We start from the raw sequence: 17,383 nt of genomic DNA, 5'->3' as shown, positions 1-17,383 counted from the left end.
CATGATTTTATCTATTTGGGTCATCTCCCTTTTCTTTTTGAGAAGCCTGGCTAGAGGCTTATCAATTTTGTTTATTTTTTCAAAAAACCAACTCTTGGTTTCGTTGATCTGCTCTACAGTTTTTTTACATTCTATATTGTTTATTTCTGCTCTGATCTTTATTATTTCTCTTCTTCTGCTGGGTTTAGGCTGCCTTTGCTGTTCTGCTTCTATTTCCTTTAGGTGTGCTGTTAGATTTTGTATTTGGGTTTTTTCTTGTGTCTTGAGATAGGCCTGGATTGCAATGTATTTTCCTCTCAGGACTGCCTTTGCTGCATCCCAAAGCGTTTGGATTGTTGTATTTTCATTTTCGTTTGTTTCCATATATTTTTTGATTTCTTCTCTAATTGCCTGGTTGACCCATTCCTTCTTTAGTAGGGTGTTCTTTAACCTCCATGCTTTTGGAGGTTTTCCAGACTTTTTCCTGTGGTTGATTTCAAGCTTCATAGCATTGTGGTCTGAAAGTATGCATGGCATAATTTCAATTCTTGCATACTTATGAAGGGCTGTTTTGTGACCCAGTATATGATCTATCTTGGAGAATGTTCCATGTGCACTCGAGAAGAAAGTATATTCTGTTGCTTTGGGATGCAGAGTTCTAAATATATCTGTCAAGTCCATCTGATCCAATGTCTCATTCAGGGCCCTTGTTTCTTTATTGACCGTGTGTCTAGACGATCTATCCATTTCTCTAAGTGGAGTGTTAAAGTCCCCTGCAATTACCGCATTCTTATCAATAAGGTTGCTTATGTTTGTGAGTAATTGTTTTATATATTTGGGGGCTCCTGTATTCGGTGCATAGACATTTATAATTGTTAGCTCTTCCTGATGGATAGACCCTGTGATTATTATATAATGCCCTTCTTCATCTCTTGTTACAGCCTTGAATTTAAAATCTAGTTTGTCTGATATAAGTATGGCTACTCCAGCTTTCGTTTGGCTTCCAGTAGCATGATAAATAGTTCTCCATCCCCTCACTCTCAATCTAAAGGTTTCCTCAAATCTAAAATGAGTCTCTTGTAGACAGCAAATAGATGGGTCTTGTTTTTTTAATCCATTCTGATACCCTATGTCTCTTGGTTGGCACATTCAATCCATTTACATTCAGTGTTATTATAGAAAGATACGGGTTTAGAGTCATTGTGATGTCTGTATGTTTTATGCTTGTAGTGATGTCTCTGGTACTTTGTCTCACAGGGTCCCCCTTAGGATCTCTTGTAGGGCTAGTGTAGTGGTGACGAATTCCTTCAGTTTTTGTTTGTTTGGGAAGACCTTTATCTCTCCTTCTATTCTAAATTACAGACTTGCTGGATAAAGGATTCTCGGTTGCATATATTTTCTGTTCAATACATTGAAGATCTCGTGCCAATCCTTTCTGGCCTGCCAAGTTTCAAAAGAGAGATCAGTCACAAGTCTTATAGGTCTCCCTTTATAAGTTAGGGCACGTTTATCCCTTGCTGCTTTCAGAATTTTCTCTTTATCCTTGTATTTTGCCAGGTTGACTATGATATGTCGTGCAGAAGATCGATTCAAGTTACGTCTGAAGGGAGTGCTCTGTGCCTCTTGGATTTCAATGCCTTTTTCCTTCCCCAGTTCAGGGAAGTTCTCAGCTATGATTTCTTCAAGTACCCCTTCAGCACCTTTCCCTCTCTCTTCCTCCTCTGGGATACCAATTATGCGTATATTATTTCTTTATAGTGTGTCACTTAGTTCTCTAATTTTCCCCTCATACTCCTGGATTTTTTTATATCTCTTTTTCTCAGCCTCCTCTTTTTCCATAATTTTTATCTTCTAGTTCACCTATTCTCTCCTCTGCCTCTTCAATCAGAGCCGTCGTTGTTTCCATTTTGTCTTGCATTTCATGTGAAGCATTTTTCAGCTCCTCGTGAGTGTTCCTTAGTCCCTTGAGCTCTGTAGCAAGAGATTCTCTGCTCTCCTCTATACTGTTTTCAAGCCCAGGGATTAATTTTATGACTATTATTCTAAATTCATTTTCTGTTATATTATTTAAATCCTTTTTGATCAGTTCATTAGCTGTTGTTATTTCCTGGAGATTCTTCTGAGGGGAATTCTTCCGTGTGGTCATTTTGGATAGTCCCTGGAGTGGTGGGGACCTGCAGGGTGCTTCCCCTGTGCTGTGTGTATAACTGGAGTTGGTGGTGGAGTTGCAGTCAGACCTGAAGTCTGCGACCGACCCACCGCTGGGGCCAAAGTCAGACTGGTGTGTGCCTTCTTTTCCCCTCTCCTAGGGGCGGGATTCACTGTGGGGTGGCGTGGCCCGTCTGGGCTACTTGCACACTGCCAGTCTTTTGGAGCTGGGGATCTGGCGTATTAGCTGGGGAGGGTAGGGTGGTGCACGGGGGGCAGGAGGGACAGGCTTAGCTTGCTTCTCCTTAGGTTATCCACTTCAGGAGGGGCCCTGTGGCAGCGGGAGGGAGTCAGACCCGCTGCTGGAGGGGTGGCTCTGTAGAAGCACTGAGTTGGGTGTTTGCGTGGAGCAAGCAAGTTCCCTGGCAGGAACTGGTTCCCTTTGGGATTTTGGCTGGTGGATGGGCGAGGGAGATGTTGCTGGCGAGCGCCTTTGTTCCCAGCCAAACTGAGCTCTGTCCTCCTGGGGCTCAGCAACTCTCCCTCCCTTTGTCCTCCAGGCTTCCCGCTTTCTGAGCAGAGCTGTTAACTTATGACCTCCCAGATGCTAAGCAAGTCACGCTTGCTGTTGGAACACAGTCCGTCAGGCCTCTCTTCTTTTGCGAGCCAGACTCGGGGTCTCTGCTTGGCTGGCGGGCCGCCCCTCTGCCCCAGCTCCCTCCCGCCAGTCCGTGGAGCGCGCACCGCCTCTCCACCCTTCCTACCTTCTTCCGTGGGCCTCTCGTCTGCGCTTGGCTCCGGAGACTCCATTCTGCTAGTTTCTGGTGGTTTTCTGGGTTAGTTAGGCAGGTGTAGGTGGAATCTAAGTGATCAGCAGGATGTCAAAATATCAACATTTTTCAAAAAAATGAGCATAAAAATGGAATATAGACTGAATATTCAATACAAAAATATTTGATTTGAAGATATCAATTTTATCCATTATGAACACATGATTTTATTCCCTTCTTATTCTAGTAAAATTTTGAAATATTTATACCATTTTCTATAGCTAAAATACTACACTATACTTTAATTATCATGTACAAAGTATGTGATCAAAGTCCAAATTAAAAATTCTGTCATGTTTAATAATAACATATATACATAATTTGATTAAACAGTTTAATGATACAACTTGTGCTATGATTTCAAGGTTTTTCTATTACATTTAACTTTAAATTTTAATGCTTTCATGTACTTAAAAAATAAATCTAGCATGCATGTATACATTTCAACAAAGTAGAAGTATCCTATAACTATGTTTTACACATCTGCTCACTATAATGTGTGTTTACATACTGATGTGAAGTACAAATTTGTAAACATGAACATTTGAAACTTTGAAAGGAAATACTAGTCTTTTTCCTCTCAATATTTTATTGAAACAGCATGTCAAAAGTTGCCCAGCACCACACATGTAAATAGTTTTAATATTGAATATGTTTCAAATATTCTATATATCTATTTATTCTGATTTATGTTGTAATCTAAACCATGTTTATTTGCACACTTTTAATACAAATTATCATTTAATTGCAAACCAAACCTAAGAAGATTAAATGTATATGAAGGCACTTATATCAAAGCAACTGCCACCAATGTCTAAGCTATGCATGTGGTTTGTTTAAACTGCACCAATAAACATGCTAAATTCCAGTGAAATCAACTGGCAAACTGTTGCTGTATATCAGAATATTGTTATTTTGGGCTAATTGAAGATTTTTCAGCATGAAGACAACATATCTCTAAATTGGAGTAAAAACATTGCACTTCCACCCTGTCAATTCAATTCACAAAATACAGTTCATGCAATTAGATATTTCTAAGCATATTTAAATCTGCCTTTCCAATAAGTGTAGATAATTAATAGTATAAGTATGCAATGAGTTGGTGTTCTTTGTGGAATCTCTTTTTCAGAAGAAGAAGAAGAAAGAGAAACACTATAAATTATTTTAAACAAAAGTACACTAAAACTCCACTGGTTTTATAAATTGCAATGTGACATCTGGAATTTATCAAATTGTATATTCATATAAGGAAAAGATTTCTTACTGAGATTTAGTAAGGGGATAACAACTATGTATAACCCTACAGTATACATGGACATATACTTATATTGTCTAAAAGCATCTAAATTTTTCATCATCATGTTAATAGATTTTTATAAAATGTATTTTAAGTATTCACACAAAAAATTTATTTCAATAATGATCTGACTTAGCATTACACTAGTAAAACTTAAAACATACATATTATCTGCTTTATGTACACCATGATTTTCCCCAAAATGCATAATATAAGTGATTAGGAAATTGAAAGGGAAACCTTCCATAATGTTCAATACACATCCTTATTCATCATTGGCACCTTGTCAAGTTGTTAGCATATAGGTCTCTGATTATTTAAAGACTGATTAACTGACTCATTACTTGCTAATTCCAGTTGTGTATTTCTTTTCATGCCATAGATATGCTTCAACCTCGTAACAGAAAAATAAAGTCATATCCATTTCCAGACCACGTGCAGAACCATGCCTAATAGGAGTGAAATATTATAAATATTTACCTTCATAGCTTGGGGAAATATAACTCTTCATTTTTGTAGTACAGTGAATAGGAACAATGATGGTTGAAGACCCTAATATTATGTAATCTGAAGTTACATATTAGACTTCAAAATGTAATGTCCACAGGGCTTATCTCACTATTTAATGAAAAGAAATACATTTGATGTTCTGAGTTATGTTACCAAAAATCATATATTGATCTTTAAAATGAAATTAATAGAGAATTTATCCATTTAGACATGTGTTCTGCAACAAGGCTTAAAATTGTAATAAAAAGCCTTTATTTCAGTTTAACTGACTATTCCATAAAACAGAACCTTCCTGACAAAGGAATCTGACCACAGGTCTAGGCTTGACTGAGAGTTGTGCAAAGATAAAGCAACACTTATTTATTTCCTAACTCAATAAACAAATTTCACAAAGTTGATGAAAAGTTTATTTTCTCTAGATTTACCTGGGGTAGGCTGGGTTAAGAATCAGATTTTATACATCTAGTCAGCTAAATTAAGATGCTTTCTTTTAAAATGGGGGAAGAGGTAGATGTATATGTATGATAAAACTAAATGTTAATAGCATTTTTCATTATTAGATTTGGGTGTCTATTAAGTAACATTTGACTACTTTCATTTGATAACTATTTCAACCTTGTATAACCAGAGTTGCTTTTGATTTTTGTAGGTATTTATTTATTTATTTATTTGTGTTTTAATTTAAATTCAAGTTAGTTAACATACAGTGTAGTATTGATTTCAGGAGTAGGTTTTTAAAGCAAGCCTAATATTTAGTTGATTCAGTTGAAATTAATAGTATTCCATAGCATTTTGTTTTTTATTCCATATCCATAGCCTTGATTTACCAAGTTACATAAGTTTTGCACTATCCTATTAAGGAGTAAGAATTTATTCAGTATAAAATTGTAAGGACACTAAATATTAATTATACATCAGTTGAAGTTGTTAGCAACTTCCTGCAGATAAGTAACTTATTCAGAAAGCAAGGGCCGGTTACTGAACTTCTTGAGGTCTCTTCCAAGTCTAATTTTCCATGAAGGCTTTCCCTTGTTTACTTATTCAACTAAAAGTATGAAATGACAATTTATAAACATATATAAAAACAGCTTAAAATAGATGTTTAAATTCTAACATTTAAACTTTTGCCCCTTTATATTAATCACCTTTATATAACAAAATTATCTGAGACATAAATCATGTGGTACATATACTTGAGCAGATACAAAATTAGTGCCTTCTTTTAAATAATTATTAAAAAGTAACCCAGAGATTTTCTGGATTTTTCATTTAAATACTTTCTGTCATTAATTACCAACTATCTGCCATATAAGCCATCAGAATAAATTTAATTATGCTTTGATATGGCAGTTTCTGCTTTAAAAAATTGTAACTTAATTAACTATAACCTGTTTTGGAGTAGATAGAAATAGAGTGTGCTTGCTGCTTTAATACCTGATATGATAAACCTGGTTAATACAGATTTCTTGCCCCAAAGTCTTTTATAGCAGGTATCTAATTAGTTTGTGTCACAAATAATATTTCATCTTGACTAGAATAGTCAGTTTAAATGTATCCATGTGCTGTTCTATTCCTATATCCAAAAGTGAAAGGGAATATAATTTTAATGCATATATGTGAAGGTACATTTATAAGGTACATTTAAGAGGAAATAACCATTTCAAGAAAAGCAAATAATAACATGTTTTTCCTAATATGTGTTGGAAAAGTTAGAGAAAGTAGTTTAGAAGTTTGATTACTTTGTCAAAAGTCAAGCCATGCCATTGTGATGTGAAGCACCTTGTCTTCATAAATTATAGTGTCATAAAAATTTTAATCTGATTTATTTTAAAGATATGCAAGTTATATGTAGGTTATACTTAAGTTTTTTTCAGAAGATTTAGGGCCAGGCAAAAGGAAACATTCAACTTCATAAACTAAAATAAAATCTCATTTTTGCTCCTTTTTGTCTAGTTAGTCCAATTTACCATGACTGAATCACAGGAGTGGAATTAAATTGTACCAATGTAATGAAATTTTCATATTTATGGACTCAAATGTAGTATCCCCTTTCAAATAGTATTTACTAGTCATTTTGGAGAACTAAAATAATTTGTTTTTTGTAAACTGAGTACAAAACACCAGGCTGGTTAAAGGAATAAGTAAATAAGCTTCACCTGACAATGACCCAAAAAATGAAAGGAAAGATCAAACTTAGAATATTTTGCTTTTCATTTAATCTTTGTGTTATTTCAGGATTAACTGATGTTTAGGGTGCAATGATTAATATTTGAAAGTTTGTGTCCTTGTTTGTTCCTTAGAATTGAGATTAGTAGCTCCTTCAACAGCAAAGTTTAAAAGTGTAAGGCAAATGAAAAATGAATTTTTTCTACAATTGCTAGAGAATTACAATGAATATAATATTCATAGATAAAACTAAAATTGATTGCTTTTACAAGAGTTAAACTCATCTTCTTTTGGTCATTGTCAATATTGAAGAGACAGTTGAAATGGTAAACTGACATCACTATAAGTAGAGGCTTCACCTGGAGTCAATTTTCACCCATAGTCTATCTCATCAAATAATGTTTATTGACTTACTTTGAGGTCCAAGACCACCATAATCAGAGATTGTTTCAGGTCATATTTGACCTATAACAACTTCTTTTGAACATCTGATAAGGCACTTTAAATGCATAACAGAAATACCTTCTGATAATAAAGTCTTTAAAGCCCAATAGCTCTTGACCTTTCTTTGGACACAAATAAAGAAAATACATGCTTATGTGTAATTGTTTTAGGATTGTGACTATTACATTAAAGGCAATGATTAATTGTTGGACACCAATAAGCGTGATTGCATTTGCCTTCTCTAAAAGAAACTTGACTATTATCATTCACTTTGAGATGGTTGGCAGCATTTACCAGTTTAGATGGCACTGAGTTGTACCTATAAAAACCACAGGAAGGATGGAGAGAGCAACCAATTGCTTCCTTGCCAATGGAGCTTGGTGATAAAATATTTTCAGGTGACTGTAATCCATACAACATTTGATTGGAAGAATTAGATGCCTGTAGACACTGCCCATTCAAGTCTTCAAATGAACCATTTTCTGAATTGGCGATCCCCAGAGAACATAATGTGGAAAGTTCCATCATGAGTGGGGCTAAACACTGAGAACTGTTGCTGCTTGCTAGTCTTTCAGGAGGTGGCAAAACAAGATGATGCTGTCGCCAAAAGTTATTTGGGCAAATCTTGTAGCAAAGGGGCAGGTTGATATTGTGCAGATGCACCTCCGGACAGGGCATTCCAAGGGAGCTTGTAGATAAGTGAAATGTAGGCAGAGAGCAGGGTGGAAAAAGCAAAGAGTTCAAAGGAGGAGTCCCTCCACCAGAGGTCACTGGAGATAAGCCACTGCTTCCACCTGTGAATGACAATCCAGTCAATGAACAATGAACTTGATGTTCCTATTGAATGAGTACTAATGATCACAAACATCCCTATTTCATTTTTTGATTAGCTTTTCTGCAAGTTCACTGTTCTTTTTACTTATTTGGGACAGAATATGGTCATTTCCCTGACCAAAGTTCATACGGTATCTTTACTACTACCATTATTAGTTTTAGCACTACCATTATGTACCATGTATTGAACATTCACCGGTATGCTCAAGAATTGTGCTATGCACTTGGGACATTTATCCAATGTCCAAAAGATGCCCAATTAAATAGTACCCAGAGTTAATTATATCTTACAAATTAAAAAAAGTTTTCTAAACTTTAAAAAATGTACAAAAATACATATTTAATTAAATGGAACAAATTGGTAGGGATTCCATAGGAAGTTTCAGTCTTGATTTAAAAAAAATTGGAGCACACGAGAATAATCTTTAAAAAATTTTTTTGGGGGGGCGCCTGGGTGGCTCAGTCAGTTGAGCATCCGGCTTTGGCTCAGGTCATTATTAAAAATTAAATTATTTTTAATGTTTATTTTTGAGAGAGACAGATCGTGAGTGGGGGAGGGGCAGAGAGAGAGGGAAACAGAATCTGAAGCAGGCTCCAGGCTCTGAGCTGTCAGCATAGAGCTCGACGCGGGGCTGGAACCCATTTACCGTGAGATCATGACCTGAGCCGAAGTTGGATGCTTAACTGACAGAGCCACCCAGGTGCCCCGAAAATAATCTTATAAACAAAAATAACATATTTAAGTGCATTTTTTTCTCATATGAAAGTCATGGATTAGGAGACTTCTATGATACACTATGTCAAAATTGAAGTCAATTTTTTAGGTTAAAAATAACAAAATAAAAATGAAAGGGTTCACATTAATGTTGTCAGGTAATCTTTTCATTTTCCTAGCATCTACCAAAGTTAAGGATTATTATAAGGTCCAGGAAAATCTAGACTTTCCACCTTATTTTCATGTTTGACTTTTTAAATTTCGTTATTGACTGGACTTAATCAATTATTTTTGTGTTTTTTTTCTGTTTTTTGGTGTTACTGTTGTTTTTCTTACCTATTTTGTGTATGTAGACATAGACTAATTCTTTATTAACAGGGTGGCAAATATCTTTTATAATTAAACATTAAAAAGCTATTTAAAAATAGTAGCACTTTTCTTTGCAAACTGAAAGTGATCTGGACATTTAAATAATTAAGAAAACTGTATATTTTAAATTACCAATTAATGATCATCTTTAGCTTTTTCTCTTTATTAGTGCACTTTGTGTTGACCTGGATATTTTAAGAGCATGCTGCCTACATGCGATTAAAGTGATACTACCAAATAAATGTTTGCACTTTTCTACAGAACTCTGTAAACCAAATTATACAGTCAATCTGGTGAAATACTTTACCAAGTGATTCAAGTTGATCTGTTTTCAATGTTATGGTATCATGTAAAATTCAACCTAACTATAATGTTGATGATTTTCTCCATGATTATAACCTTGAATTAATGTTCAAAGACAATTTTAATGGAGTAAAGACAACAGCAGTAAAATAATTCTATGTTGTTTGCAAATACATTTATTTATTATTAAACACCAGAGAAATGATGGTATACATTCTTCCACCAGAAAGCTTGCACTAATTATTGTTATTATTTAGTTATGTAATGCACTACATAAGAACAAATACCTTGTAAATCTTTTTAATGCTTGTGACAATTAAACTAATTGTGATAGTTTTAGTATTGTTTTCAACATTTAGTTTCCCTATGTAAAATAAAAAAAATTAGAACTAAGTGATGGTAAAATTTAATGCATGTCATTTTAACATGTGCTGAAAGTTTATGAGAAACATTTCAGTATCGAATATAATTGCAAATAAGGCCACAAATGCACCACAGGTGATTCTAAAGAATGTGAGATAGTGAGATGCTGAAGAATCCAAGTGAGATATGGAGATCTCAGGATGTATAACTCAAGAGGGCTGAAGTCAAGAAATCCACCATTATCATGGCTCTACTCTTTTCCTTCATGCCCATTCCCCCTTTTCCCCTATTATCTCTTCATCAAGATAAAGATAAACCCAATTCCCTGTAAACATGCATTTCTGGCATGCACTTCTCCCCTTGTGAAGTATTTGCAACAGAAGTTCTGATTGTTGATACTTCATTAACATTTAAAGGTAAACATTAAAAGTTTCCTTACTTTGTGTATCTGCACCAAAAGTTTTAAAATCCAGAGTGAGAGAAGACCTCCATGGGTAGATCTCTAAAGGCCCATCCAATACACCCCTGAAAAATAGATGTAACTATCAGAAACTCCAGAATTCAATTCTTGAAAATAAAGATTTATGTAAACTTTTAAGTTATTTTATTATAGTTTTTAGGGGTCAATATCTGAAATATTTTTGATAGCTAGACTGCTGAATAAAATCACAGTAATTATTCCCTGAATAAAAATGCCAGGAATCTAGATTAAGCAATATCTTAAAAACGGGTTGAGGAGGAAAAAGGAGGAGCAAGATTTTACAGACAAAACACTAGGTTATTTTCCTACCACCTACGAGTTACAGAATTTTGGGCCTCTAAGTCTCTGAGCTACAGTTTCCTTATCGGTAATAATTGTGAAAAGGGCAATATAAACGTTATGTTGCTTACCTGTTTCTTCCAGGATCTCTAAATCCTTTAGCAAAAGGATTCCTGTCGATTTTCAGTTTGGTAATCTATGGATTCAAAAAAAGAGAAAAAGGTAAAGTCAATGCTTTCAGTTATAACACTGTTCACCCTTGCTTGTAATGGTTACAACAACCACAAAACACTTCAATGTGTAATGTAGTATATTCAATTAGTATAAACATATTGCTTAGTTGAATTTGGAATGGTTGCCTCCTTTCTCCCATGGCACTCTTTGTTCTGCTCTCCTTTCTAATACAAGATCCACACAATTTACAATCAAGCTTGCCTAAATGGCAATGCAATGACTATGATTTTTTTTAATTGTGGAAAATTCAATCCATATGGTGCAGCTTGCCTCTTTCCAGAAAGTCCCTCTGGAGCCATCCCTGCTTTCCTGAGTCCTAGTTGTCCTTACCTGCTGGTTTTGGTAAGCAGTCACTGTGGTGAACTCAGTTTCTTTAAAGAGGAACGTTTTAACCCCTTCAATGGGCAGGGACTGAATCCGGGACAAGTCAACTTTGCTGTCCTGTTCCATCACATGCACACGGGGCTTGTACTTGTGCATGGACTGCAGAATGATCTGGAGGAGAAATCATGAAATGTTGCCTAGAAATTGGCTTCCCCTCTGCAACACTGGTTTCTTCTCATTGGCACTCCCAACATGTCCACATGCAAAAGTGAGGTTAAACCAGAAAGGCTAGGTTAGCCACACACAAGGACTTTTCTGTGCCATTTGATTCTAGACAGACACGCTCAGGGCTAAGAGGTTTCCAGATTTCAGCACCATAGCAGCATCTGGAAGCTGTAATTCCATTTCCAGATGAGGCCTTTTCTTACTTCTAAATGTGGGTGACCATGTGATATCCCCAAATGTCACTAGGATCTGACTGCCTGCTATACATTCCCTGGACTTATGGTAACTGAAGGGCAGCCACCTGACATACCCCACCTCCTAATTTCTGGGGACCTCCTTCTCTTTATTTTGTGGCTAGCACAGGGGCAGGCCAGGCAGGGCAGGGGCAGGATACATCTGGAAAAAAGGTTCAAGATCCAGGTAACCTGAAAATAACCTCTTTCATAAGGGCAAGTTGTGGAGGAGATTCCTGTCATACCATGCCATACAGAAGGTGTGCCCATCTAGGAGAAGGCAATCAGAGCTCACAGTGATTGCCCTAGAGGCTGAGATGCTAGAGAGTTTCACGAAGTGCATTCCCTTCCACACTCCCAAACCAGATATTATGGCTTAAAACAATCTCATTTGGTCTTCAAACTCCCCTCACTCAACGTTCCCAACCCCCAGTACTCTCAGATGCTAAACAAATGTCACAAGAGTTACTCTGGTCACAATCCCAGAGCTTACACAGTTCCTTAAGACCACCTGGTAGAAGTCTCCTAGGCCTCTCCAGAGGGAACTGAAAGCTGACGCATTGGCATATCCCTCCCCTCCCACAACAAAGGATTGCTGAACACTTACATGACCTTTGTCATCCATCTCATTGTTGGTGAGTTTCAATCTATCAAAGCTGATGATCTGCCGCATCCAGGTCTCTCCAGAGCAGGGTGAGTCCGGGTGAACATAGAACCTGGGAGTAATGCAAGAGTGGTCTGTATTCCCAGCTACCATCCACTGCGAGCTGTGGTACACATACCTGAAAAAGCAGAGAGCATGTGGCTTTAGGTGAAGTGGGCCAAAGCCAGCTGTGTGGGAGGAAGGCTGCTGGATCCAGTCTTACGGGCATTAGCCAAGGTTTGCCTCCTAATCCCAAAGGCAACTAGTAGAAGATCCAACTTAATTTCCAAAAGGCGTTCAGGGACAAAAAGCAAACAGTATATAAGTATATGTCAATAAAATGCAATGAAGTTCCAGGGTGAGTATAACGTCATGGGATTTCAGAGTCTGGTTTGTATTTCCTCACACAAACAGCAACACAAATTGATCTAATCCATTTTACTGCACAGAGACAGCCAAAAAATCCTCATGTCTCCAGAAGGAAGTGTAGAGAGAAAGCAAAAGTCTGAGGAGGGTGTCTGTCCAATCCACCTCCACCAGTCGCCCTCAAAGCCCTTTCACCAACAAAGCTTCACATCAAAATACTCCCTGGAACTCTAACCCATGAGGCCTCAGGGTTGATTTTCACCTTGTTTCCAATCTCAGCCACTCAATTGTGCACTGCATTCCCAAGCCAGCTCAAATGTGAATCAACTTGTTCACAACAATCACAACACGATCAACAAGAATCAACTTGTTCTATTTCTAAGCTGCTGTTCCAGCAGGCTCTTGAACTGCCTTTCTCTTTGCCCCTCAAATCCAGCACTGGGCATGATGTGGGTTCTCTCTTAGAAAGACTAGACATCCACTTCAGTGGAACACTCACAGCCCGAGTAAGGGTGCTTCTGTACAACCCCCATAGCCTCTAAGTCAAAGCGGTGGCAGAACTGTGCCTCTGGGATGCTAGCACTGAAGGACCTCTTGGCTTTAGATCAGTTCAACCACCATTAGTCTGCTATGAGTAGAGAGCCTATTTAAAAAAAAAAGTTATTTGTAATTTCTAGGGCCTGACCACTACTTCAGGAGAGAGGCTGAGGAAGGAAAAATAGACCCAAACACGGTAACTGCTAGATTAGCATTAGATGGTAAATCAGGACATTGTTCCAGAGCCCTGATGCAAAAATAGCACAGCCCAGAGCCCAGTGCAGCTCCAGAAGCACAGGCATTTCTCTCTAAATTCCATCAAACAACTTCCTTCCTAGCTGCCTGAGTCCACACCCTCTGCAATTGGCACAGCCAAGGCCAGAGCAGTGGATAAGCAAAGGGTTTGGGGTACACTGAAGCACCAACTGGCACCTGCTCCAGGACTGAGAGGAAAGAGTCAAGACTGTTTTTCTCAGTTTGAACCACCATTTGAGTGAGAATATTCAACTCCCAAAGCCCACAGGACAGCAATCCCACCCCCCATGGTAGAGCTTTCAAAATAGCATTCTCAGGTTCCATAGATCTGAATCTCCATTCCCAGCCTGGGCCTGAGGTAGTCTCCTTTGAGCCTGGTTACCTATAACGTTTGGAATCTACTGGCACCACGTCGATGGCCACATAGTACTGCTTCCCTGGGTCCAACCCTTTCACTTTGACTCGAACAGAGGGGAACATCCGCCTGTGGGAAAGAAAATAGCCACTGACCTTGTGTTTTTAGAGAGATTTGGAGTGGGATGGGGTTGGGAACAAATGAAAAGTGAAGAAATTCACAACTTCCCCATTCTAGGATGGATTCAAGGAATGCTATTTGCTACATAGGAAAGATTTTTGGTTGTATGCTTGATTGAAAAGGTTCTGGATTTCTGAGTGGAGAAGAATATTCTTACCACAAAGCTTTGCCCACCCCACTCCCCACCACCACCGTTAATAAAAAGCTATATAAGAGAAAGTAGAGAAAAAACTGTACCTGGCCCCTGAGTTTTCAGCAGTACTTTCTGTGAGGCAGATTTGGGAAAGACTGAAATTAGGAAGATTCACACAAAAAAGTTACCCAGCTGATGTGAAGCTGCCCCAAAGCAAAAGGTGAAAGCAAAAAAAGCCCACCTCAAATTGCTCCAGGCTAGCTAGGGATGGTCTGCTGGGGATCTGCTAGATGAGATTTTGTCCACTGATAACTGTGAGACTTTAAGGAAAATTTCTTGAAGTCACTGTGTACAGAAAAGAAAAGCTGAGCCACTAACATGGGCAGGCAGTCCTAGGGCGATTTATTGAGAGGCAGGGACTTTCTCATTCCTGTCAGGGTGAGGATGGATATAGAGCATAAAACTGGAGGCACCATATCTTATTAGAGTGGTACATTAAGCGCCTACTGTGTGCATCCCTTGAACAGTTTGGGCAGAGCCGAACCTGCCAGCCTTGGTAATGATCATCTCAGTCCCAATGTCATGGAATCTCTTCCACAGTTCGGATCCTTGAAGCTCTACTTGGATAGCACCTTTCTCTTCCAGATTTCTGCCTCTGTTGTGGTCACTGTCGTCACTGTCGCTGCCGCTACAGGCTGAGAAAGCAGTTGCTGAAGGCTCTGCCTTGGGTCGTTTTTCTGCTGGACAGAGAGACGACCAGAGTTTGAGAGAGGTTCACAGTTCCCGCGTCCCCTTCTCGCTGATGCCGGTCTTGGAGCAGACCGATTTGGTCTCTTCCCTGGGAACCTTGGAGGCAGATCCTTAAATTCCCCACAACACCTACTGTGACCCCCTGATGGGGAGAAGGGGGCCCAGACCTGGGAAAGGCACTATCCTTCTCAAATTTGTCCCCTAGGCTGAATCCCCTCCGAACCAGGATGCGTACCTGCTTCCTACGGAGAGAAACAGCTAAGATCTGGCTCTCAGGGCTTTGGGGAGGTTGAAGTCTAACTTCTCTACATAGGGACGCCACCACCCTTCACCGCAAATGAACCACAGCAATACGGACTGAATTTGGAGGCTCTGAAGCTTCCCCTGTAGCCAAGTGACCAACATGTCCCCGCGGCCCAAAACGTGGCCATTTAGCTGGACCAAAGAGTCCTAGTGTAAGGCTAGCAGCCCTCTCTCAGCTTCGCCGGTCGCGCTGAAACTTGCGGGTCCAGCATGCTCGGGTAGCGGGCTCAGGGCGTTGGGGCTGCGGTAGGAATACTTACCCGGCTGCTGGCTCTTCTTCCCTGCTGTCCAGTTCCTTCTCTCCTCCTCCTCTCCCTCCTCTTTCTTCAGCAACTCAGGCTGTGTCTCCTCTCTTGGATCTTGCAGTTTCCTTTTCCTGGGTCTCTCCACCAAGGCTTCCACGGAGAAGGCAAGAGCCCGAGAGCTCAGAGCCATCCCCGGAGGGGGTGAAGGGAATATGCAATGCAAAGTTTCAACCTAAAGTATGTTAGGGAGGGAGAGGGAGAGAGGGCGCAGAGGACAGGGCAAGGAGAGAAAGCAGGAAAACTCTCAAATTAGAAAAACAATTTCTGGATCTATATTCAGAGGGGGGAAAAAGTGTGTGCATATGTGTGTAATTTTTATATATACATATATTTTTTCTTTGAATAGACAGAATAAATTGAGAGGAAAATCAAACTGGAGCCAGAGTCCCCTGGAGTCTAGTCCCTCTTCCCTTTGTGGTTTCCTCCCTCCCAGTGGACATGTGCACACCATCAGCCCTCAAATCGCTGATTTCAGGACCTGGCAGAGCACAGAGATTGGCAAACGCCAGCCTTTTAGGGAGCCGACCTGCCGCCAATAGCTGCTCAGGCTGCTTGGATTGGGAGATACTGTTGCATCTTACTGAGTGAATACCAGGCCAGTTACAGCGTCCACTGTTTGTTGTGTAAACTGTTGGAAGCATAAAAAAACACCATCAGTGACACTTCAGAGTCTGACAGGAGTAGAGAGGTAGGAATGGGAGGGTGGAGGTGGAGGGATGGTTGGGGGTTGGCTGGAAAGGGGCTCCAGAAGAGAGATACACAAATTTACTGTTTTACACTGAATTGTGAAACTCAAAGGTATGTGAAATAATTGCTCATGTAGAGGAAACTTTTCCAACAAAAGTGCAAATATTATTTAACCAGATTCAGAGAAGTATATCTGGGTCTTTTGCCTTGCAACGAATGTTCTGGGGAAAAGTAGAGGAGTGCAAGTTTTCTGGACAAGTTTGTTCTAGAGTCTAGGTCTCAAACTGAGCAGATCGTGCGCTAGTCTATCCTATCTATCCAGGTGGGAAGGGAAGGGCCATTGCCATCAGGAGACTCCCAGATGTGTCCTGTCAATGATTAGAATAAACATGGGCCTTTAAACCCTGCTTTTACTGGAGCCCAATATTCCTATACACAGCTTCTTCTTACTCGCATGACTTAATCATAAACACAACCTAAGGACTCCAGGGCCACCAGCAGAGCACCAACCTGAACTTTGCTCCCAACAATGCCACACCTCAAAATATTGGGCTCAAATAATTAATTTGTGCCTCCTGGACTCTATTCCCAGGCTGGGTTTTACTTTTTCTTAAAATGAGCAAAGATACTTTCTTTTTATGTCAGGAAAAGAGTTGCCTACCACTTCCAAGGAGCATGTTTATAATGCAGATATGAGATATCTGCCTGTATGCATCTACTTTTCATCAGAAATAAGAAATTAGGCACTCCTGGGCTCTTTTACAGACTGCATCCTAACTAATGATATTTGTATATTTTTCAAACAATGTCTACCATTCTCCTCTGAAGTGTTCGTTCAAAGAACAAACTGTTTTCTGTTAAAAATAGGATGGAACTTGAATGAACTGATGGTATCTCAGTACTGGAGTTTGACAGTAAACGATTTTTTGTGGCCTGTTAATTTCACCTCCTTCCACACAAGTGTGAGGTAATAATGGTGGCAGTGTTTGAATGGGGGGAGGGGCACATCCAGCTAATCCATGGTAAGGCAATTTTCAGGGCATCAGGCAATTGGGTATAACTTTAGACATCTGATGATCTCATAGCATGGCAAAAGGTTAATTACAGCCTGAATAATGCTGAAGGGTTTGGTTCA

At 39.1% G+C, this 17,383-nt stretch overlaps 1 protein-coding gene across 1 annotated transcript; it reads right to left on the bottom strand.

The window, feature by feature from the left end:
• Nucleotides 1-7,560: 7,560 nt before the first annotated feature.
• Nucleotides 7,561-15,691, bottom strand: TBX22 (T-box transcription factor 22). The gene is made up of 8 exons (XM_030304627.1): nt 15,517-15,691; nt 14,748-14,940; nt 13,918-14,019; nt 12,342-12,516; nt 11,283-11,447; nt 10,850-10,914; nt 10,398-10,483; nt 7,561-8,168 (listed from the first exon to the last, which is right to left on the bottom strand). Exons 1-8 carry the CDS (start codon nt 15,689-15,691, stop codon nt 7,561-7,563), a joined length of 1,569 nt encoding a protein of 522 aa, XP_030160487.1.
• Between the last annotated feature and the right edge of the window lie 1,692 nt (nt 15,692-17,383).

Source organism: Lynx canadensis, chromosome X (assembly GCF_007474595.2).
Source record: "Lynx canadensis isolate LIC74 chromosome X, mLynCan4.pri.v2, whole genome shotgun sequence".
Classification (NCBI taxonomy): domain Eukaryota; kingdom Metazoa; phylum Chordata; class Mammalia; order Carnivora; family Felidae; genus Lynx; species Lynx canadensis.
The sequence above is the reverse complement of the archived record's forward strand: the minus strand, read 5'-3'. Positions and strand labels throughout refer to the sequence as shown.

Coding starts and splice junctions, on each gene's coding strand:
- TBX22 (XM_030304627.1), bottom strand. CDS start 15,691: ATGGCTCTGAGCTCTCGGGCTCTTGCCTTCTCCGTGGAAGCCTTGGTG. Junction 10,915..11,282: donor CTGCTTACCAAAACCAGCAG/GTAAGGACAACT, acceptor TTGAATCCATAG/ATTACCAAACTGAAAATCGA. Junction 8,169..10,397: donor TTTTGGTGCAGATACACAAA/GTAAGGAAACTT, acceptor TGTCATTCACAG/GTGGAAGCAGTGGCTTATCT.